Genomic DNA, 24307 nt, shown 5'->3' with positions numbered 1-24307 from the left:
CACCCTATTAGAACTAGAACATTAGCAGGAACTTCAAGCCCCTTGGGGGCCAGAGCTAAACACTTTACCCACATCACTTCTTTTCCACAGGTAACCGTTTTCCTAAATTTTGTGTTATTAATTACCTAATTTTATTCTTTAAAGTTTCCCCCATACATGTATCAGAAAAAAAGCGTTTTGTCTCATTTCCTGCTTTTGAACATTCTTAAATGGACTCATATGTGTTCTCCTATGACTGCTTTTTTTTGGTACAGTGTTGTAATTTCGAGATTCATCTCTGTTGATGGGTATGGCTGTACTTTGTTTTCACTACAGTATACTATTATATCATATAAATATACCAGAATATATTTACCCAGTGTACCATTGATGGGCACTGGAAATGTTTTTAGTTTCTTTTAGTATGAACAGTGTGTCAAGAATATTCTCGTATATAACCTGTGTGTACACATGCAGTCACTTGAGAGTACATTCCTAGGAATGTCCAGAATTTAAGGTTCTAGAAAGGTAGGGGCATTTTCCTAAACACCAGATATTACCATCATTAAAGGAATAGGACCAGTTCCTGGAACTCTTGGTTGGCCTGCAGTTGGGTCTGGATTTGTGATGTGCTCCAGGGAGCTGTTTTTACTTTTAAGACACGTAGGATGTTGTACAACTAACTCCAGCTCCAGAGAGGGAGAGGAAATGGTCCAAGACTGACGCAGGCTTGGCAGGAGGCTAGAATCTACATACTGGCTTATGCCATGGTGACATTTGCTGGGTCAACTCAGTCTGTATTGACTACTCACTCATATAGTGTTCTAATGCTTCTTTGGCATACCTACCCTGTATCGGTGATTTCTACCCTACTGGAGCAACACAAATGACCACATTCTGTACTCTGATAAGCAGGACAACTCATTGGAAAGAACATGGACTGGGAACTTAGAAGTACCTGAGTTGAGCAGCATTGGCCATTTACGTATTAGATGTTTTCATTTGTTTTTTCACTATTACATTGTTTTGTTTATTTACTTTTTTTCCAGTTTATTTATTTATTTATTTACTTTTGGCTGTGTTGGGTCTTTGTTGCAGTGCACGGGCTTTCTCTAGTTGTAGCAAGTGGGGGCTACTCTTAATTGCGGTGCATGGGCTTCTCATTGCGGTGGCTTCTCTTGTTGTGGAGCACAGGCTCTAGGCGCACAGGCTCAGCAGTTGTGGCTCGTGGGCTCCAGAGCGCAGGCTCAGTAGTTGTGGCACTCAGGCCCAGTTGCCCCACGGCATGTGGGATCTTCCCGGACCAGGGCTCGAACCCGTGTCCCCTGCATTGGCAGGTGGATTCTTAAGCACTTCACTACCAGGGAAGTCCCTGTTTATTTATTTATTTTTTTGGTTTGTTTTTAATTTTTATTTTATATTGGAGTATAGTTGATTAACAATGTTGTGTTAGTTTCAGGTGTACAGCAGAGTGATTCAGTTATACATATACATGTGTCTATTCTTTTTCAAATTCTTTTCTCATTTAGGTTATTACAGAGTATTAAGCAGAGGTCCCTGTGCTATACAGTAGGTCCTTGTTGGTTATCTATTTTAAATATAGCAGTGTGTACATGTCAGTCCCAAACTTGCAATCTATCTCTTCCCCCACCCTTCCCCCGCTGGTAGCCATAAGTTCGTTCTCTATGTCTGTGAGTCTGTTTCTGTTTTGTAAATAAGTTCATTCGTATCATTTTTTTTCAGATTCCACATATAAGCGATATCATATTTGTCTTTCTCTGTCTGACCTACTTCACTTAGTATGATAATCTCCAGGTCCATCCATGTTGCTGCAAATGACATTATTTCATTTTTTTAATAGTTGAATAATATTCCATTGTATATATGTACCACATCTTCTTTATCCATTCATCTGTCAATGGACATTTAGATTGCTTCCATGTCTTGGCTGTTGTAAACAGTGCTGCAGTGAACATTGAGGTGCATGTATCCTTTCGAACCATGTTTTTCTCCAGATATATGCCCAGGAGTGAGATTGCTGGATCATATGGTAGTCATATGGTAGCTCTGTTTTTAGTTTTTTAAGGAACCTCCATACTGTTCTCCATAGTGGCTACACCAATTTACATTCCCACCAACAGTGTAGGAGGGTTCCCTTTTCTCCACACCCTCTCCAGCATTTGTTGTTTGTAGACATTTTGATGATGGCCATTCTGACTGCTGTGAGGTGATATCTCATTGTAGTTTTGATTTGCATTTCTCTAATAATTAGTGATGTTAAGCATCTTTTCATGTGCCCCTTGGCCATCTGCATGTCTTCTTTGGATAAATGTCTATTTAGATCTTTTGCCCATTTTTTGACTGAATGGTTTGTTTTTTTGATATTGAGCTGCATGAGCTGTTTGTAAATTTTGGAGGTTAATCCCTTATTGGTCGTATCATTTGCAAATATTTTCTCCCATACTGTGGGTCGTCTTTTCATTTTGTTTATGGTTTCTTTGCTGTGCAAATTGGAGATAATATATGAAAAGTGCTCTGCCTTTTCCTGACATTTGATAAGCATTCAGTGTATTATAGCTTTTGCTGATGTTTTCTCCTTGTTATTTGTCATCACCCAGAACTCAGAAACCTGAAATACTGAAATTCCTTTCTGTAATAATCTTTTCCCCTTAATTGAATTAATGAAATCAATGAACTCTCTCCCCAGCCTCCACCCCTTGTTTCAAATATCATCCCAACTTCTAGATTACTTCTCTGAGTTATTCTCATAATGTTCACATATACATGTTTTTTATTTAAATGTTTAACATGTCTTCTCTTGGACTCTTCTTTAAACATAACATGTCCCAATTTAAACTTTTGATTCCTGCCCTCCCCAGTCCCAACATTTTCCCACCATCTTCCTCTCTAATTCAGCTAATGGCATCACCATCAGCTCGGGTACCCTGGCTTAAAAAATGAGACTCATCCTCGACTCCTCTCTTTACTTAGTCCATCAGCAACTCCTGTGGGTTCTGCTTCCAAATCTTGTTATGCATCTGACGGCATCTGACCCTCTCTCATGTTACCTCCCCAGTCTAAGCCAGCATCAGCTCCCACCTGGATTACTGCTGCCATCCCTCCCCCACTGCTTCTACTCCTGCCCCTCAAGATAAAGTTTAAATCAGATCTGGTCACTCCACTGATTAAAGTCTTCCAAAGACCTCCAACTGCAATTACAACAGATTCCAAACATTTTGCCATGAGTTTCAGGTATGATCAGACCTCTGTCTCCATCTCTGACCTCGGTTCTCTTCTTTCCCTGTGTTCCAGTCACACCTGACCTCTTTCTCTCCCTTGGTCATTGCCCAAGCTCATTGCCATCTCAAGGCCTTTGCACTTACTTTCTTGTCTTTTGGGAACTCTCTTCCTACATTTTTAGTATAATGCTTTCTGTCATAGTTCAGATAGCTGAAAGCTCACCTCCTGAGAGAGCTTTTCCCTGACCCTCCTCGAGCGCCTCATCCATGTTTTTCTTAATCTTTAACTTTGTTTTCTTCATAACTGTACTATCTAAATTTAATCTTAAATATCTCTTGATATGTTTCACTCCACTAGAATATAATCTCCAGCAGAGTGTCCATCTGGTTTACTGCTGTATTTTCAACACCTATAATAGTCCCTGGTACATAATAGATGCTCAGGAAATATTTGTTGAATTAATGAAGGAATGAAAGAAAGGTAACTGGGGACTAAAAGAATCACAGAACTTGTTACATGTATTACTAAATAATAATACTAACTATATAAATATATTTTTAAAGGTATAAAATGTGTTTTTTTTTCAGGATTAATTAGGATTCTTCAAATGTCAGGTAAGTTTTTGTGAATAAATTTTAATATGCTTTATTTTCAAATGTGAACTGTGTGATTCCTTTCCTTAAAAAATTGGAGTTTATTTCACTTTTAAGTCACTTGTTTAATATTTGAAGAATATATATATATATACATTCATTTGTTCATTTATATATATGAACATTCCTCTTTATCTTTGACAGAAAAGGATTAAAAGGGTTTTATACTGGCATATAGGTACTGCAAAAATCTCTAAAGTATGTGGGGGAAAGTTAGGTAAAGGAAAAATATAGGTAGGAGAGTAAATCTGCAAAGAGAGGTAATAGTAATAAAAAGCCTGTGATGGCAGCTTGCCTTTACAGAAGAAGACTCAAAAGTAGCGCTGCTTTTTCAAGCAATGTAGGAGATGATACAAGGAGAGAAACACCACATCTGTGGGATTTGTGTTTCTTATGAGATAAAAGTCAACCAGTTAAGAGATTTAGGACTACCTTCTAGTGAGTAATTTCTCTAATTTCAACAAGAGGACAAGCTATAACATAACAAAAGTGACTTCAGTACCTCCCTTGCAGCAATTACCATGATTTAGGTTGCTTTTAGGCGGAATATGGTAAAAATGTGACTCACTGGAGAGGAAGACTGAACCACCTCCAGCTGAGTTGTTTGTAGCATTACTGCTATTTAAAGTATTAAGTATTCATTGTGTTATGTTTTAAATTTATTAAGTATTCATCATGTTATATATTAAATTTATTAAGTATTTATTGTGTTGTGCTTTGAATTTATTTAAACACAGCCATTTTCCAAAAAGGATTCGGGACTAAATCAGATGCACTCTATAAATGACTGTACTCTCCCTATTATATAATAGGAGAAAGAAGTTTTGCTACTGTGCAAGGAGTTTATGTAGATAGGAATGAGCATCAGGTCAGCTGAACACTAGCATGAAAGCTTGTTGCTTTGATCATAACAATATAATTGCTTAGTTTTATTTTTAAGTCCATATTCAGGCTAAAAATTCATCAAATATATTAATAGGTTGATGTCTAATTACATAATGAATTGCTTTTTTATAAAAAATGAGTGTATGTCATGTTGGTTATATTCATTGATGCATACCAAAATTTAAAAAATGAATATCTTCTGTAATCATATTATCATTCCCATTGTAAATCAGGTCCCCTTTCTCTCCCCCAAAATATAGTCCCCACAGGCCCTGAACAACTTGCAGATGAAATGGAGAATCAAATAAAATCACCTGATCCAAGGCCTGGTGCCCCTCCTGAGTACAATTCCCATTTTGTACCAGGTAGGTTGAATATTCAGGAAGAATCTTGCCCCTCTCCAGAAAACCATGCTCATAGTTAAGATTGCTTTTAAAATTAACTAATTAATTAATGGAATGATTCAGTAAATAAATACTGGATGCCTACAGCGTGCCGAGTAGTTCACTAGATGTTAATTAGAATTATATTCCTGTCTTAGGAAGGAAGTTGTGCAAACATTGATGGCATTCTCTTTGCTTGAATGTGAAGAGAACGTTGTCCTGTGTAGAGCACAGAGGGCAGTAACTGCCTCTACTGGGGATTTGAGGGAAGCACTAACTGAGGAAATCAAGTTTTACTGGCACGTGAGGAATTTATCAATCGAAGGAAAGGGGGAAAGGGCCATACTTGCAGAAAGAACAATATGTCCAAAAGCTCAGGGTCATGAAGGTCTGGTTGGGACAAATGGCAGGAGAAGTGCAGAAAAATGGAAGTGAATGGCTTTGAGTTCTGATTCAGGAGCTTGTAGTTCAGCAAATATTTTTATAAGTCTGAATACACAACTCATACTGTACTCAGGGACTCAGGAAAATAGATACTCCTAAGTATTGGGGCAATATGTAAATTCTTTAAAATTAAAAATACTCTTACTCTTTCACTTGGTCATGGCTAAAAAAACTAAACAAACAGTATTTTTCTCGAATGAACATCCTTATGATAGATTTTCTTTTTTTTCCAGAGAACAGCAAAACATCCACAGCTAAGCCTAGCTGTTGAAACTTAACCTTAATCCTGACTTGAAGTGGAAGCTTTTAAAAAATCTTCTCTTGCTTTTCTACCAAATTCTAGCTACTGTTGTCTTTGCTGCTACTTTTCCTCCCTAGATCTCATATTCAAAGATGCCTATGGGTTTAATTGTATGCAAATTGCACGTCATTATTTTTAGAGACACACAGCATGGAGGGTGGGTGGAGCCCTCTAGGTGCTGAATTTTGATCCTTTGCAAGATGACAGCAGTGGGGTCTTCTGGATTCTGCAGCTGTTAATTCAGGTCACCACCGACCGTGTTGTGATGTTCCAGACTAAAAGGCAAACTGGAGATATTTCTTTATACTGTTATTCTCATAAAGAGATAAAAGTGACATACTATACGTTTATATAGCAAGGTCTGTTTTTAATACCAAATAGTTTATATCTCTATGCATTTATATCTCTGTGCCTTTATATTTCTAATAATATGGTTCTTGTTGGTATATGTTGAGACGTTGAGAATGTTAGGATCCTTGACCTTGTGCAGTAGAGTGTTACGTTCTCAACTGTTGTGTGCCTCCCCTTCCCCCTCCCCTCTCCCTTTTTAAGCTGCTTCACCAGATTTGGAAGCTCCCTGATTCACTTTTACTTTCCTTTCAGTGGGTAGAAGAACGGTTGGTCGCTTGCTTGCTTGCTTGTTTACTTGGTTGGTTCTTTGTTTTTCAGTTATGCTGTTAAACTAAAAGTCTCTGTTAAACTCCCTTACTGTTCATGTGACTGTTCTCTTTATGGTGTTTGACCAGTGATGCCGTGAGTTCGGGAAGATCTTCGCTGAACAGTCTTTTCCCCTATTGTTCATCCATTGTCAGTGTTTTATGTTGACCGTGTGAAGGACATTAAAGCCCTAAAACATCTAAAAAAAAAACCAACACTTACTTTTGACTAAGGAAATAGTTTTAATCAGGATTATATTCAAATACATTTTAGTGATTTAGAAAATGATAAAGTATAGTGATATTTCTTTAAATATATATTTAAGTGTTTGTTTAGAGGCAGAAACCAGTGAGTTAGGCTGTGAAAGAGCAGAAGAAACCCCAGTATCCACAGGATGATGGCAAGGATGTTGTCTTGGCTCCAGACATATGATTCATGAAGCTCAGGTAGCCTTTGCCCCGGTAGTGTTTTCTGAAAACAGGGCTTCCTTTTCCTCTTTCCCTCATGTGTATGCATGTTGTGTGAATCTGATCCAGTATAACCCCTCATTATGGCTTAACCCCTGCTAAATCCAAGTTTTTGACAACCCTACATTGTAATATCACTATATATACGTTTCTCTATGTTTTACTTCAGTGGCTATCAACATTATCTACATAATCTGTCTTAGATTCACCAGTCACTCTATATCCAAGAACTTAGGTTCCAGTAGAACAGAAACTCCACCGTTTCTAAGAAGTAAACCTTGGTTATAAATCATGTTCTGCTCATCTGGGAAAGTGTCTGTCTCTTCCTTTCTGTATCAAAAAAATAGCACAAGTAATGAATTTTCAGTTATGAAAATCAGCAACAAAAATTCACTGTGATCACCATCTAGTGGCTGAACTATATACTTATTTATACTGATGCAAATTGTGTGCCCTTGATTCACATTAAGGAACTTGAAATACTATACTTGAAATTTTAGCTTTAATGAATTTCTTTAAATTCAATTATATAATTCCATTTGCATTACATTACTGGATATTTGTTACCATTGAAAATAATTTTGGGCCAAATATGTTTAAAAACATAGTTAATAAAGAAGCCTTTGTTATATGTAGTCTATTTAAAGAGGAAAATGACATACTTTTTTGAAATAAAAAAGGATGATAATATTCAAAATAACTAAGAAAACGCAAATCCCATAAAGCAGTATTTCTCACACTAGCATTGGTAGGAAAATGCTCCATAACAAGAGTTCTTTATTTAAATAAGTGTGGGATACTATAGTTACACAAAGTTAAACATGTTTTGTTGTGTTTTCCTGCAGAACAATCAGAACCCTTAACGGCAATTTTAAAGCTTGAAAGAGAGTATAAAACATTTCCCACACGTAATTAGATTATGTTTTTTTCTTCACTTCTCTTAACATCTCTGAATAATACATACTTATAACAAAAATCATTTGATTACATACATTTGTATACAATTTTTTTTAGAAGTATAGTCTCTAAACTGAATAGCACCATAATCTAAATTGTAATTTCCTTTCTAATTTATTGATCCTCAAATTTTATTCCATGACATACTTTTATCTTAAAATCACATGGTTAATACCAGAAGAATTAATCATCAACTCATTGAAGTGATATAACAATTAGTATTTTTGAGATAGTTTGTGTGACTTTTTAGGTGCATTGTATGCTTTTTAATAATAGTTCTAAAAAACTGATGAGCAGGATATCCGATTTCCAATCCAATTTGGGTACTCTTAAATACAGCTCTTAAAGGAATTAAAGTCTATTCTTCACAACAAACTGAAACGTGAAATTTCCTCCATTTTTTCTAAAGACATTAGCACTTTTTTTCTCACTTAGCTCTAATTTAACATTGTTTCTAGTTACCATTATTTTTCTGTTAGTCTCTCCTGACACCTGGTCTCTGTCAAGAGGTCTGTGTTCTCTACCCTTAAAAATGGGTATTCCCCAGAGGTCCTTGGGCCACTCCCCTGTCCAGCCCTGCCCTGCCGTGTCCTCTCTCTTCCATTCACCTGTCCTTTTACACTCTCCTAAGTTATACTGGGAATACCCCATATGGTTTCATTTGCCTTTAACCACTTACGAATCCCTTAGCCCCTACCCACATCAGTCTCCTCTGCTCTAAACTTGCATTTCCACCTGCCTGTAGACCACTTGCCCTGGGTGACCCAAGATCTCAACCTCAGTGATTCCTCAGTGCATCTTGGGCATCTCACTCCGGAACACGTGCCCTCTGTTCTTTCTCTACACTGGAGGCCTGCAGGGACCCACGTCAGAAACTTGAGAATCTTTCCTCACATCCAGTCTATTGCCAAGACAATATGTCTCTTAAACGTCGATTATTATTTCTCCACTTTCTACTCTTTTCATCACAATTAAACTTCCTTACCTCACATCTAGACTCCTGCAGGCACCTCCTTCCTAATTTAACCTTCTCATTCATAAAGGTTCTAAATGTAAAACTGGTCACTCCATTTTACATTTTACTAGCATAAAGTTCAGGTTCTTTGCACAGAGCATAGGTCTTTCATAATCGTCACTTCCTCCCCACCTTCCTTTCTGTTTTGTTTGCTAAATCTCTATATATGCATGGCCTTTACTCCTGTGGTACTGAGCTTCCTCTGTGCAGCTGCTCATTTTGTACCTGCTGTATCTAAAACCTTTGCTCATCGTAAAGGTGCTGGCTGGGTCTAATGTGTCAGCACTTACATCACAGGGTATCTCTTCTGCCTAGGTTAGTTGCCCCTCCTCTCTAATCACTTCACATACTATGCATCTACCAGTGAATATGTTACAGACCCAGGTCCTTGGACAATTTAATCAACAGAAATTGTTAAGAGGCCAGATGAGAAGTTGAAGCAGGGCTTTACTGGGATTCCTGCTACAGCAGAGGGAGCGAGAACAAGAAGCAGGTGGCCTTGCTCACTCCCCGAGGCAGGGGCTGAGCTGGTTCCTTAAATGGGGTGAGGGTAGGGACGGGTCAGTGGGTTGGGCAGGAGGCGTAGCCTGGGTGGTCTTCCCACCCCCTTGGTGGTGCTGTGTGCAGAGATCATGCACAGGACCCTGCTTTTGCATGCAACCGTTCATAATATTTCCATATGATGCATTTTAATTTCTGTAAGTTTAGTAATGTCCCCATTTTCACCCCTGTGTTTAATAATTGAAGTCTATTTTTTTTTCTTGGTTAGTCTGGCTTAAGGTTTCTCAATTTTGTTGATCTTTTAAAAGAACCTACTTTTGGTTTTGCTGATTTTTTTAAAAATTAATTAATTTATTTATTTTTGGCTGTGTTGGGTCTTCATTTCTGTGCGAGGGCTTTCTCTAGTTGTGGCAAGCGGGGGCCACTCTTCATTGCAGTGCACGGGCCTCTCACTATCACGGCCTCTCTTGTTGCGGAGCACAGGCTCCAGACGCACAGGCTCAGTAGTTGTGGCTCACGGGCCCAGTTGCTCCGAGGCATGTGGGATCTTCCCAGACCAGGGCTTGAACCCGTGTCCCCTGAATTGGCAGGCAGATTCTCAACCACTGCGCCACCAGGGAAGCCCAGATTTGCTGATTTTTGTCTATTGTTTTTCCTGTTTCATTCACTCACTTCTACTTCAGTGTTTATTATTTCCTCCTGCTTGCTTTGGGTTTGATTTATTTCTAAGGTGGAAAGTTGGGTTACTGATTTGAGATATTTCTTTTTTAGTGTAGGTGTTTACAGCTGTCAATTTCCCTCTAAGCATTGTTTTAGCTGCATTCCATAAGCTTTGGTATATTGTGCTTTTGTTTCATTCATCTCAAAGTATTTTCTCATTTCTCTCATGATTTCTTTTTACCCCTTGGTTTATTTAAGAGTGTATTGATTTATTTCCTCATATTTGTGATTTCCAAAATTTCTTCTATTATTATTGATTTCTGGTTTTATTCCATTGTAATAGAATATACTCTGTATGATTTCAGGTATCTTAAATTTGTTGAGACTTGCTTTATGGCCAACCAGTAGGTCTATCCTGGAGAAGGTTCTATGTGCATTTGAGAAGAATGTTCAGTCTGTTGTTGTTGGGTAGAGTGTTCTATACATGCCTGTTATGTATTGTTTCATTTATAGTGTTTTTCATGCTTCTATTTCCTTTTTGATCTTCTGCTTAGGTGTTCTGTCCCTTACTGTGAGTGGGGTATTGCAGCCTTCAGCTGTTGTTCGTTGGATTGCCTATTTCACTTTTTAGTGTGTCAGTTTTTGCTTCATGTATTTTGAAGCTCTGTTTTTAGGTGTATATAATTGTTATGTCTTCTTGATGGAATGACACTTCTGTTATTATAATAAAATGTCCTTTACCTCTAGTAACAGTTTTTGTCTTAAAGTATATTTTGTCTGACATGAGTATTGTTATTTCACTAGTTTTTATTAATGAAGTACTAATGCAAAGTTCAAGGATGAACCTTGAAAACTTGCCAAGTAAAAGAAACCAGATACAAAGGCTATGTCACATGATTTTATTTATATGAAATGTCCGGATTAGGCAAATCTATAGAGATAGCGGTTTCCAGGGACTGGGGGAAAAGATGGGGAATGACCGCTAATGGGTATGGGATTTTGGGGATGGATGATGAAACTGTTCTGGAGTTAGACAGCAGTCATTAAAAGAACCCCTTTGGGGGGCTTCCCTGGTGGCGCAGTGGTTGGGAGTCTGCCTGCCGATGCGGGGGACACGGGTTCGTGCCCCGGTCCGGGAGGATCCCGCATGCCGCGGAGCGGCTGGGCCCGTGGGCCATGGCCGCTGGGCCTGCACGTCCGAAGCCTGTGCTCCGCAACGGGAGAGGCCACAACAGTGAGAGGCCCGCGAGCCGCAAAAAGAAAAAAAAAACAAAAAGAAGAACCCCTTTGAAGTTAAGTAGACCTTACTATCTTTATGACCTTAAACAATAATAACAGTAAACATAGTAACAAAAAAATAACCATGCTAATTATATGCTAGGCCTTGCGCTAATCCTACTATAACCTAATGAAGTAGGTATATTATTATCTCCAAAGAAGGAAGCTAATGCCTAGAGGCTAACATGTTAACTTGATCTTTCAACCTTACTTCTGTACCTCTGAAATGGGAATAATTGTCTCATAAGGCTTAAGAGGATTAAATGAGTTAATGTGTAAATCCCCTTAGTACATTTTGGTACATCCTACACACTCGTAAAATGGAACACCTTGTTATTTTTAAGTGGAGGTTGTGTGATCCATATCATCTCCATGTAAAAAGTCATGCTAATTTCCAATATATTGTAGTGTTTATAATGTATAACACTTTCATTTGTTTTTGAACACAGGGCCCCCTGGACCAGCTGTCCCTCCTCCTGCAGGCCACCCAGGAGGCTTGCCTGTGGGATACTACAGTCCACATCAGCCCACTACCTTCCCCTTGTACATGCAAACTGGTGGTAGCCATCCTATCCAGTACCAGCCTGGAAAATATCCTGCACCACAACATTCTGCTCCAATAGTGTGGATGCCAATGCCAACTGTTATGCCAAACTGTCCTCCAGGTCTGGAATATTTAGCCCAGGTACTCCACACAAATCCAAATTATTTTCTTACAAAGTATGACTGGGGATCCAACAAAAAGAGACTGGATAGAGTGGATAAAGGGATGGGTCAGTGATGACAGATGTTTGTGAGACTATAGGAGTGGTAGTGCTAATTTCAGAAATGTGAATGGGGAACAAAGAACATAGGGATTTTTTTGGTGGGATGATACGGTTTTTGTGAAGGTTGTATATTGAATTTTAAGACATTCAAGATGTCCTATGAAGGCAGTTTAAAAACTAGGAATTGGAATAGAAGAAAAATTATCAAAGATGTTAATTGGAGTGTCATTTGCTTAGAAGTAAAGGCTGAATGTCAAGAAAAGCAACATTACAAAGAACAGAACAGAACGGTAGACAGTGAGTAAATCACTCAGTGCCTCAGGCCATTGCTATTTCTCACCACCCATAGTTTTCATCAGCCAGTCCTGTCACCTCCCAAAGCATACAAGGTAAATAAAAATAGGGGACCTCCAAGGATACTGTTTCAGGTCAAGTTCCGGAGAACCCCTTTCCACAACACAGAGACTCTCTAATTTATATCTAGATGGACATTCTAGGACTGGGCCACCCATTTCAGAAACTGGGGCAACATGCCCACAGGTTTGTATATCATCAAATGGTACTGTTTAAAAACCCATGTCAGAAATAAAAATGTTGCTTAATGAAAATAAGATAAACCTAGTATTGCAAATCCCCTAGAAACTACTAAATCATGTTTCACTTTTAGAAAAAGCAAGTGTTGGAATATTGACACATTATAAGCAAGGGACTTGCCAATTCAATACATGTCTCCCCACCGTAGTCAACCAAATGTTCCTTGGAGTTTGACATGTTTCTCTTTTCAGTTTTATATACTGACTGTTAATCCTGTGTACTGAAAACCATTGTTACAAAGTTCTAGTGTTGATCTTTGAAAGTAATACAGTTGTATCAGGAAAATTTGGATTTTACATAAACCAAAAACTTTATTAACCTGTTGTTTGGCAAAATATTGACAAAGCCAGTCATTCAGGTACAGTGCTAGAGTAACCCCTACATTATTTTGGAAGCTTATAAAATGTTTATAAGTTAACCAAGTTTAGAAAGTTTATTTTTTTACTTGATGATAAATGTAGAAAATTTCCTTAGAAATCCAATATCTAGAGTCATTTCTTTTTAAAAATGTATAGCTTTAATATTGTTCATTTAAATATTAAAAACCATTTTCTTAATTTCTTCTATTACTTTAGGTGAAGTTAAATGGGCATATTTTATGAAATCTATTTTCCCTTTCAGCAATGTTTTTAGTTAAAAAAAAAATTGAAAAAGAAACAAATAAAACAGGTTTAGAGCCAGACAAACCTGGGTTTTAATTCTAGCTCTACTCTCTCCTCACTCTGCTACCTTGAGTAACTTTTCTAACCTCTTGGTGCTTGAATTTCATCATCTATAAAATAGTGCTAGTCATACCTACTCTATTGGTTGTTAGGAGAATTTTTAATGAGATAAGGTTTGTAACGTGCCTAATATTTTTGGCACATGGGACCCACCCAGTGGATAATAGCTGTGTGGATGTTTTTAGTTGAAACACCTTGTGTGTAGGTGGAAGACACAGAGCCAGGCATCCAAGCATTTTTTCATCCTAGGCTTTTATTTTTTTATTTTTGGCTGTACCTTAGTTCCCCGACCAGGGATTGAACCCATGCCCCCTGCAGTGGAAGTGTGGAGTCTTAACCACTGGACCGCCAGGGAAGTCCCTATCATAGTCTTTTTGCCATCTCGTGTGCAAATTACATGAATCATTATCAGGACTATCCTGACACTTTAACATCCAGAGTAGCAGGTTTACATTATTTCTAGAATATTGGCTTGGCCAGTGACTCCACACTTTGTTAGGACTGCTTCTTAACAACCATAGTATCTTATTGGGTAAACTGCTTTCACAGTAACAGGCATTTCTTTAGAATATTTTGCTCAGCAGTAGAAGCTCTTACCAAGTAGTGAATATTTTTACTTTTTAGTTATAGATGTTTAAGAGTCCCTAGAGTTTTTCAAAGGGACTGTAAACCACCCTAGTGGCCACTTTTGATAATTTTGTAAGACATGTTTAGGCCCTCTCACCTGATTGTCTTTTCATAAAAGAAATTTTTTTTTTTTTTTTTTTTGTGGTACGTGTGCCTCTCACTGCTGTGGCCTCTCCCGTTGCGGAGCACAGGCTCCGGACACACAGGCTCAGCGGCCATGGCTCACGGGCCCAGCCGCTCCGCGGCATGTGGGATCTTCCTGGCCCGGGGCACGAACCCGTGTCCCCTGCATCGGCAGGCGGACTCTCAACCACTGCGCCACCAGGGAAGCCCGAAAAATTTTTTAATGAAAGAAAGATTGTATCCTCTCTATACCCTCCTGTAATGGATCACGCCACAGAATGTTTATGGCAGGTTACATTATTTTAAATTTTATTTATTACCACAGTAATGTAGTGTTCATTAATTAATGTATTCAACAAACATTTGGTAAAATATGGCATTTCGGGCAGTGTTCTGGGCTCAGGCATTAGGAATGATCTAATGATCTAAATTATCTACAATTAGATATGAGTAGTCTGTCCTTAAGGGGGTTTCTTTTCTGCTAGGATGTTCTCAAGTATAACAGATGATGGGCCAAAGTGTTTATCTTTACAGTGATTCCTAAGTAAAGTTAAGGTAGAAGTTGTTCTAATGGTATTACCAACCTCCCTTTTCAAGGGATTCCATCCTTGGAGAATGTTTCCTGTCCTTTGCCCTCATCCTATTCACATGCTTCCAGCTCTCTTGGATCTTCCCCTATTAGTCTGCACTTAGGGAAGACCCTGGCATCAGCAGCCCAAGTGAATGGAAGTCAGTGTGTTAACCTCTTTCAGAGGTACTGTGAAGTAATATGAGATCGGAGATTCCTGTGCAAGGTCCACCCTGCCTCATTCACTCTCCCTAAGCCACTGAGAAAATTGGCTTCTTGTGGCTGGTCCATGTTAAACTGTCCCGAACTTCCTGACAAGTCCAGTCTGTGGGTAACATATCAGAGAGACCAATGAGTAGGAACTGAACTAGGCAACATAGCTTCTTCTAGGTGCTGTTACTGAAGCAGGAAGATGATTTTCTGATATTTTAGAGAATTGTTTCAATATTTTACAGTGGACCTGGAGGAGAGTGTTCTATCTGGACAGCTCTGCTAATAACCATCTGATCAGGTGCAGATGGGCTGATTTTACTTGATAAAAATGTTTTTGATTCCATTCAGTTTCAGAGAGATATTTTTGTATCAATTGATACATTTAATTTCTGTCTCATCAGGTTTTTTTCTAATACTGGTTTGATTTGATTCTGTTATTTCTCTCTCTCCTAATTGCTTTGTTCTATCCCAACAGTTGGACAACATACATGTTCTTCAGCATTTTGAACCCCTGGAAAGTATGTATACTTTTGTAGTGTCCAGCAATATTTGAATCAGGTGAAAATTTGCATTATCCAATATCTAGTTCCTTATTTATATTGATCATTTTTTAGTGGTTCAAAGAGAAAAGACTATCCTCTATTACCCTATCTTCAAGAAAGTAATAAAGGGACTTAACTTTGTATAATTTTATCTGTTTACACATCATACATGAGCTCTTAGATTTCAAAAGGACTTAAACATTTTTACCTGATCGAACGCCCTATCCTTTACCCATCTCAACTCCTCCGTATTCACTTTTCATGGACAAGGGAAAGAAGGAGCAAAAAGACTAGATGAGCTAGTCAAGGGCACCCTAGTCAGCTAATCAATGGCAGAGCTGGAAATAGAGTCTCAGTCTGCTGGGTTCTAAGTCCAATGCTGTGGAAGTAAGAAAAAATCACGGTAAGCACAATGCCTGTTCTCAGTTCCCCTCACTGTATCAGATCTACACCCTCATTTCATTCATTTTACCTCCACATAGAGCCTTTGACTTTTCTTATTTGGTTTTCTTATTTGCAATTAGTAATGACCCTAATCCTCTCAGCATATTTCATAAGCTGATTAATTCATGGTCTGGTGTATAATTTCCTTTAAATGTTTTTATAATTAAAGTTTTCTTAATTCAAGTACTCCAAGAGTATTGTTTCCAATCTTTGCTTCTATGTGGAAAAGTTTTAAAAATCATTTTACACTGAACTTCTCAGAAGAAATGTTTTAAAATTTCAAAATTACCTATATACTTATAGGGCATATGAATTACAATGACGTTCTAATAATTGCATATTTTTCACCTGAAATTTTTTAAAAAGCTCTTTTGCTTTAGGCCCCTGTGAAATACTACAAAAGGACTTCTTGAGGCCCATTTTAACTGCTTCTAAAATAAGATGGCTCTCTCATTTTTAGTGATAACAGATTTTGAAACTAATAATACATATGATATTAAAAACAACCTGGGCCAGATGGTTTACTTTGTGACCGAAGACACAGATGATTATACCAGGAATGCTTATCGGACACTGAGGCCCTTTGTGCTCCGGGTCACTGACTGTATGGGCCGAGAAATCATGACAATGCAGAGACCTTTCAGATGCACCTGCTGCTGCTTCTGTTGCCCCTCCACCAGGCAAGAGGTAAGAGGACAGAAGTCTCATCCGTTGTTTCTTCCTGATCCAACTCTTCCCTGCACGGTTGTGCTCCTTCCAAAGCTACACAGGCGGGGCCTTTCATGGCACAGGCAGAATGGAAGAAGATAGTGGGGTGGGGGGAGGAAGGAAGCCAAATGCCAAATTGTCTCACCTATGGAAAAACCACAAAGACATTTTTCATGTGGGTTCATGTCTTCAGGGGCTAGTTGCGGGGGGCGGGTCAAGCACAAATGAGGGTTATTTAGTCACTGATCGCAATTCTATCAGTTGTGTCTACTGAATTAGAAATTAGTCTGTTACCTAGAACACACATTTGTCTAAATGTGCCTACATATCCCCAAATAAGGTCACACTAAATGTAGACATGCTTTTAAATAGGATCGGAAGAAACTTCAGATACTTTTACTCTACCCATCATAACCTACACCTTGTTACAGATAAAGGAAGGGTGGCTAAAAAAGAATAAGTGCCTGAGGATGGTGTTACACTTGGTAGATGCTAGAACTAGAAAGCAGTTGTGCCAAGTTACGGTTTAGTTGCTCTTCTATAATCTGTGCTGCCCTAGGAAAATTGTTTGCTACAGGGAAAAGAAAAGTTTTAGAGAGAGATCCAAGAGAATTTGAATTTCAAATATGCCACCTACTTAAAAGTGGGCAATTTACTTAACCTGTTTTAGCCTCAGTGTTCTTAATATGTTAACTGGGCAGAAAAAAATACCTCCTAGGATTACTGGGATTTTAATTATATATTAAGTACCAGCATTTTCAATAGAATTTACTTATAGCCTCTGTGCCTTGATTTATTCACCTATAAAATGGAGATATTAATAGTACCTATCTCATAGGATGGTTATTTTGAGGATTATATAGTAAATAAATGTCAACTGTGTTAGTATAGTGCCTGGCAAATAGTTTAGTGCTCAGTGAATATTAGCAATTGTCCGATAGCTTACTCCTTTGTCATTATTGGCTTTGTATAATAACAGTCTTATATTTGAGATCAGTCTCCACTTCATCCTATACTTATACACACATACTGTTGTCTTCACAACCTACAATTTTCAGAATGCCTCTTTTCTCTTGTTTCCTATTACACTTGTCATGTCTGAGATGTCAGTCTAAGAAGCTAGCATGATACTTTTTCATGGATTGTGCCAGAAGACGTGAGACCCCTAGGTCAGGGGCAAAGAACTTTATTACAGCACAGTAAGCAGCGTGAGCTCCAGCACATGTGCGTAGGTCCCCTCATCCCCAAGTTCTACAAGGATGACTCAGCGGATCCCAGGTAGATGCTACATACGCAGCTAAGGGACATGGAGCTTGGAGAACTGACCATTTTATAACAAGGAGTAATTTTGTCCCAAAGGGAACATGACTTCATCTCTCAAGGCTGTTCACTGAAATACAGCCCTAAGAAATAGCCTGGGGATAATGGAAGACTCTTTCCCAGTGACAGTTTCCCTAGTTCTTGAATGAATTAGGAACATACCTAGGTTGTGTGTATCTGTGTATGTGTATACCTATACATGTAGCATCTTCGCCTCTGTCACTGCTTCATTTGCAGCTGGAGGTGCAGTGTCCTCCTGGCGTCACCATTGGCTTTGTTGCCGAACACTGGAACCTGTGCAGGGCAGTGTACAGCATCCAAAATGAGAAGAAAGAAGATATGATGGGAGTGCTTGGGCCATGCTCAACCTATGGCTGTGGTTCAGATTCTGTTTTTGAGGTAAACAAATATAAAAATAAATGTTTCTACTATTTTTTCTACATCTACTAACAGACCTCAGAATGATGTGCTTTTAGATGATTTTTGTGTGTGTGAATGAATAAAGTAATGTGAGAAAAGAGTTAACTAACCAGTTGACATTGAAAAATTTTCAAATTATCATTAGGGGATTGCTTAATGTTTTCCACAATGTGAGCTTCTTTTGCATGATTTCAGTGTTTGATAAAGATAAGAAGAAACCATTTAAAACATTAAACCTGAGAATAAATAGCCTAACCTAATCCATCTATTTTATTCTTGGCTGTATTTCACTAACCATTTTTACCAAAGATTTCCAGGAACAGAATATAGGTCCTGAGTAATGAAAAGGCCCCACATGTCACAGAACCAATAGAGCACCCCTGAGGTTGTGCAAATTGCTTATTTGCAAGATAGAAGTCTGTCTGCATCCTCAAGAAACAAGACAACACTCATAAACCAGGATAAATCTTATAGTGGATTATAACATTTTCTGGAAGAAGGAAAATCCTTCTGTTCTGCCTTCATCTCAATGGCCACAAAATGATAGCTTATTACTCTTAACAGTTGTGACAACAGTTGTGACAAAGGAGATTCCTGGGCTTCTTAAAGAGTTCTTTCTAAATGCCTCACAATTCAACAAAATTGATAATCCAGAATTGCTCATTCAAATATTTTCTATGACACTTTCCTTAGTTCTCATTTTACATAACCATATCATCAACCATGACTTATTTATTAAAAGGCCATTATAGATAGATAGAAAATGTAAATAAGCCAGATTTCGAGGGCAGGGTGTGTGGGTCATTTTAATCACCAAAATGTAGTGTTTGGTTATTATCCTTGTGGCAGGTGCCTTCTAGAAGCTGAAGCCCTTTGGGATTCTGACATACTTTAAGAAGACAGGGCCCACAAAAGCCTGAGTGATCATATGGATTTTGTGAAGTGAAAAGAGCCATACCACCTTGCTTTTGCTAACATGTTTCCCTCGACTGGGAAAGACTCCCTCCCAATCCCCAATTCCCACCCTTTGCTATATGAAAAAGAATTTCAAAATCAGTTTAAATCATACCTCCTCTGACAGGCTTCCCTAATAACTCATTTGAGGGTGAAGAAAGAACACTGGCCTGAGAATTGTAAGATACTCCCCAGCTTGGTTGTCAACCAGTTGCAAGGCACTTAACCCTTCTTGGCCATAATTCCCTATTTGAAATTATATTATTACTATATTCATTTCCTGCACCATATTTATACTACCTCAGTGTAAACTGCTTATAAACAGGAGAATAGAGCATGTAGTTTAACACCTTTCAATCATAAAGTCACTTTCTTGTCTTTCTAGGTCATATCCCTTGATGGTGTATCCAGTATCGGAAGTATTACTCGGAAGTGGAATGGTGTGTTATCTGCAATGAGCGATGCTGACCACTTTGAAATTCACTTCCCATTAGACCTGGATGTGACAATGAAAGCCATGATTTTTGGAGCTTGCTTCCTCATTGTAAGCATTTTGCTTCTGAGTTATCCTGAGAGAATTATTCTTTCTGATGAGAAGCAGTGTAGTGCAGTAGAAAGGCAATACGATTTGAAGCTGTCTCTGCCACTTACTAATTATATGTCTTGCAAAGTGTTTAACACTTGCAAGCCTCAGTTTCCTTATTTGTAAAATGGAAATTAAAATACATATATATATATATATATATATTTCAGGGTTATGAGTATTAGCTATCATATGAGTAAAGGGGCTAGGAGAGTGCTTGAAAGATACTAGGCATCCAGTGGGTGTAATTGTCATCATTTCATGTTACTTACCATTCTCACTACTTAAAGATTCCTGTTCTTTGATTTCTTAGTGAAATAAAATAACTCTAAAGCTGATGTTCTCTCCCTTCATCTATTACCTCTTTGTCAATATACCTAAGATTTATTAGGTACAATTTCCTTGCTGTATTCCTGTCTGATTAGTGGCTAATATTCATAAATCATAGAAATAAAATTGATAACATTTACCTTAAAAACCTAATTAACATATTACAATTGGTATATTTAACATTTTTAATATTGATTATCAAGTTTTTCCTCCTTTCAACAAGGAAAATTTAGTTAATTGGTACCCCAAATGGAAAACTTATTGACTACCCACAGTTTCAGATTTGCAATTGCTGTTCTTCATATTAGGTTCTCTTCATGAAAATTTCATTAGCTTGATTTATTCTTAACTGGAATGAGATCACCTGATAAATTATGAAGAATAACATTTTGTGCATTGCACCTAATTATCTATTTACATTCTTTATTTATGTAATTATTTATCTATCTAATTTGATATTTATCTATACATATAATTCTTTTTCCAATTTCAGGACTTCATGTATTTTGAAAGCTCTCCACCACAACGTTCATCCACTCATGATTGATGGATACCGCAAATCAGCAATTCTGATTAATGAAAAAAATTTAGAAAAGTTGGTTGGGCTTACAGTCAGCCCTCAATTATTCACAAATATATTTATCTGCTCTTGCAGATTATTGTTATTGGGTATTAGCTTTGACAGGTAGGCTGAGCGTGTAAGTGAAAGAACACATCTAAACGTGTTTCAATTGAGTATCTGTCTACCCGTCTACTTGGTAGACTAGGAGTTTACCTGAAAAAGTTATGACCCATTAACCAAGTAAACATATATATAGTGAACTTGAAAACGCTTTAAACATGAGATGAGGGGAAATGAATCCCAAAGCTTTCACATTAATTGATAGTAAAATGATGGGCTTTTTAGAGCAATCTTTGTTGAGATAGAGTAATATAGCTTCTAACTCTGACCCTCTCCTCTCCATCAACATGTCCAGTTACTGAAGGCAAAGGTGAAAAGAATGATGCTCTTCATTGTTAAAAACAAAATGGAAGGCAGAGAGAAATACTATGTTTTATTGCCCAAGGAAAATTTTACTTGTGCAAATGTATCAGAACCTTATTTTGCAAACTTCATAAAAATTTCAATGGAAATTTTTATTTTATTACAAAATAAAACATGTTTTTCATATCATAAGGTTATATTTTCTATGCCTTATTTACTAGCATACACAATCAGGAGCTGCCTCTGTATGAAGATAGAGTCAGACTACCAGGGCCATTAACCAATCTAGATCTCTGAGCAATTTAGAGACATCGGTGCCCTTATGAGAAGCTTGTATTTAATACATTTAACCTCTCTTGGTTATAGATGTCTTACATGTAAAATAGGTTTGGTCGAATCTCTAGGATTGCCTATTGAACCCGTGTCTCATTTGATATGACACAGAGGAGATGATATTTTTTTTCTTACAAGAAGATCCCTGATTTGAACTGTGCTGTTCAAATTGCAAGAGTTGGAGTTTTGTTTTTAAATTTTGAAATGTGACATTCTGCATAGCACTTTGTAAAAGCAAAAATTACAAATGCAGACACTGCTTAATACTGTTTTGCTGTTTTTTATTTAAATGATAGATAAATCTGTATCTATGCAAAGAAAATGATAAAACACAGCAAACATGCTGCTTCTCTGGGATCTATAGCTTATCAGTAAAGATTATTTGGATCAACATAGTAAAAGTATAAGTTACACTTATTTGTATTAACTAGTTAAAATCACAGTGTATTAGTGAATACACTCTGATAAATCAACTTGCCTCTACTGCACTTTAGCTTCCTATCTGGACCTGAACTCTGTTCTTTCAACACAGCCAGTACATAGAATGGAATGTATTCTTCCACTGCTCTTTATTAAAAGAAGCAAGACTGAGTGTTCTTTGGTATGAGATGAAGGCCTTCACCCACAGTTCCTATTGAAGTGAAATAAAGGTGCCTCATTTTAAAATTATATTCATCTTTTCATGGTAAATGTTGTTTTAACCAGTTTCTTGTAATGTTCATTTTTATATGCTACTACTAGCTTTCTAAAAAAATGTAAAAACTGCTTGTTTCTAAAATAATAATTACCTTATATTTAAGGCAATTGTAGTCTTAAATGGACAGATATATTATTTCTTATAATGATGTCTGACATTTGATAGAGCAAATCAGACAATAGTATTCAGAAAGTTTACTATATAAACTTTTCATTTTTACTTGCCTACATCCCTACATTCTAAGACCTGATGCATAATACTAAGAAAAAATTATTTCTAGCATGACATTTTAAATTTCTGTTTAAAGTTGTTGTGGTATTAACATGTCTCTTACAATTTCTTTCTTTAAAAATAATACTATGTTTCTTATATTTTTATACTACAGTTTATATTATAATTTTTATGTTTCTTAACGATATTTCATTGTGTAAAACTGATCAGATTGATTAACAAAACAAGCCATTCTCTGAAATGTGTGTGTTTTCATGTTTCATCATATTGTTTTTGGCTTCTAAATAAATATAATATAGTTTATAGTAAAATACTGTTTTATTTTTGACTTGTGATTGAGGCTTTGCAATAGACTGGATGTTTGTATTCCCCCCCCCCCCCCGCCAAATTTATGAATTACCTGTGTGATGGTATTTGGAGTGGAGCCTTTGGGAGGTGATAGGTCATGTAGGTGGAGCCCTCATGAATGGGATTAGTGCCCTTATAATCTGCCAGCCTTGATCTTGGAATTCCCATCCTCCAGAGTTAAATGTTTGTTGTTTAAGCCTCTCAGTCTGCAGTATTTTTGTTATAGCAGCCCAAACAAACTGACAGAAATTGGTACCGAGAAATGGGGATGCTGCATAACAAATATGTAAAAATGTGGCACTGGCTTTGGCACTGGGTGAGGAATAGAGGCTGGAAGTTTTAAGGTTCATACTGGTAAAAACCTATATTGACATGAACAGAATTTTAAAGATAATTCTGATGAGAGCTTAGGAAGAAAAGAGGCAAACTGTAGAGAAAACCTCAGTCTTCTTAGAGAATACCTAATTAAACATGAACAGGATATTGGTAGAAATATGGACAATAAAGACCAGGATGGAAATGAGGGACAAGTGATCCGTATCGTAAAGTGGCCAAGAACTCTGGCAGAATTGTGTCCATGTTTTAGTGTTTTGTGGAAGGTAGAACTTGCAAGTGGTGAAATGGGATACCTAGGTGAAACAATTTCTAAGCAAAGTGTTGAAGTGCAGCTTGGCTCCTCCTGACTGCTTACAGTAAAATTCAACCTGAGAGAATGGACGTAAAGATGGGATTGTTAAGCAACAAGGAAGCAGAATTTATTTATTTATTTAGAATTTTATTTTATTTATTCTTTTTTACAGCAGGTTCTTATTAGTCATCAATTTTATACATATTAGTGTATACATGTCAATCCCAATTTCCCAGTTCATCTCACCACCCCCCTGCCACTTTCCCCCCTTGGTTTCCATACGTTTGTTCTCTACATCTGTCTCTATTTCTGCCCTGCAAACTGGTTCATCTGTACCATTTTTCTAGGTTCCACATATATGGGTTAATATACGATATTTGTTTTCCTCTTTCTGACTTATTTCACTCTGCATCACAGTCTCTAGATGCATCCACGTCTCTACAAATGACCCAATTTCATTCCTTTTTATGGCTGAGTAATATTCCATTGTATATATGTACCACATCTTCTTTATCCATTCATCTGTCGATGGGCATTTAGGTTGCTCCCATGACCTGGCTATTGTAAATAGTGCTGCAATGAACATTGGGGTGCATGTGTCTTTTTGAATTATGGTTTTCTCTGGGTATATGCCCAGTAGTGGGATTGCTGAGTCATATGGTAATTCTATTTTTAGTTTTTTAAGGAACCTCCATACTGTTCTCCACAGTGGCTGTATCAATTTACATTCCCACCAGCAGTGCAAGAGTG

The 24307-nt window shown here is 37.5% G+C and overlaps 1 protein-coding gene across 1 annotated transcript in view; it reads left to right on the top strand.

Annotated features, from left to right (window-relative positions):
- Positions 1–22885, top strand: part of PLSCR4 (phospholipid scramblase 4) — a 30876-nt gene extending 7991 nt beyond the window's left edge. The window contains exons 2-9 of the mRNA XM_060011390.1: positions 3807–3833; positions 5018–5122; positions 11870–12105; positions 15510–15552; positions 16481–16707; positions 18286–18447; positions 19808–19966; positions 20829–22885. Coding sequence (XP_059867373.1) covers positions 3827–3833; positions 5018–5122; positions 11870–12105; positions 15510–15552; positions 16481–16707; positions 18286–18447; positions 19808–19966; positions 20829–20882 — 993 coding nt within the window. The 5' untranslated portion in view covers positions 3807–3826 and the 3' untranslated portion in view covers positions 20883–22885. The remainder of the gene's footprint in view (positions 1–3806; positions 3834–5017; positions 5123–11869; positions 12106–15509; positions 15553–16480; positions 16708–18285; positions 18448–19807; positions 19967–20828) is intronic.
- Positions 22886–24307: the final 1422 nt, after the last annotated feature.

Source organism: Delphinus delphis, chromosome 4, assembly GCF_949987515.2.
Source record: "Delphinus delphis chromosome 4, mDelDel1.2, whole genome shotgun sequence".
Lineage (NCBI taxonomy): Eukaryota > Metazoa > Chordata > Mammalia > Artiodactyla > Delphinidae > Delphinus > Delphinus delphis.
Note: the sequence above shows the minus strand (reverse complement) of the source record. Positions and strands in the feature narration are given on the sequence as shown.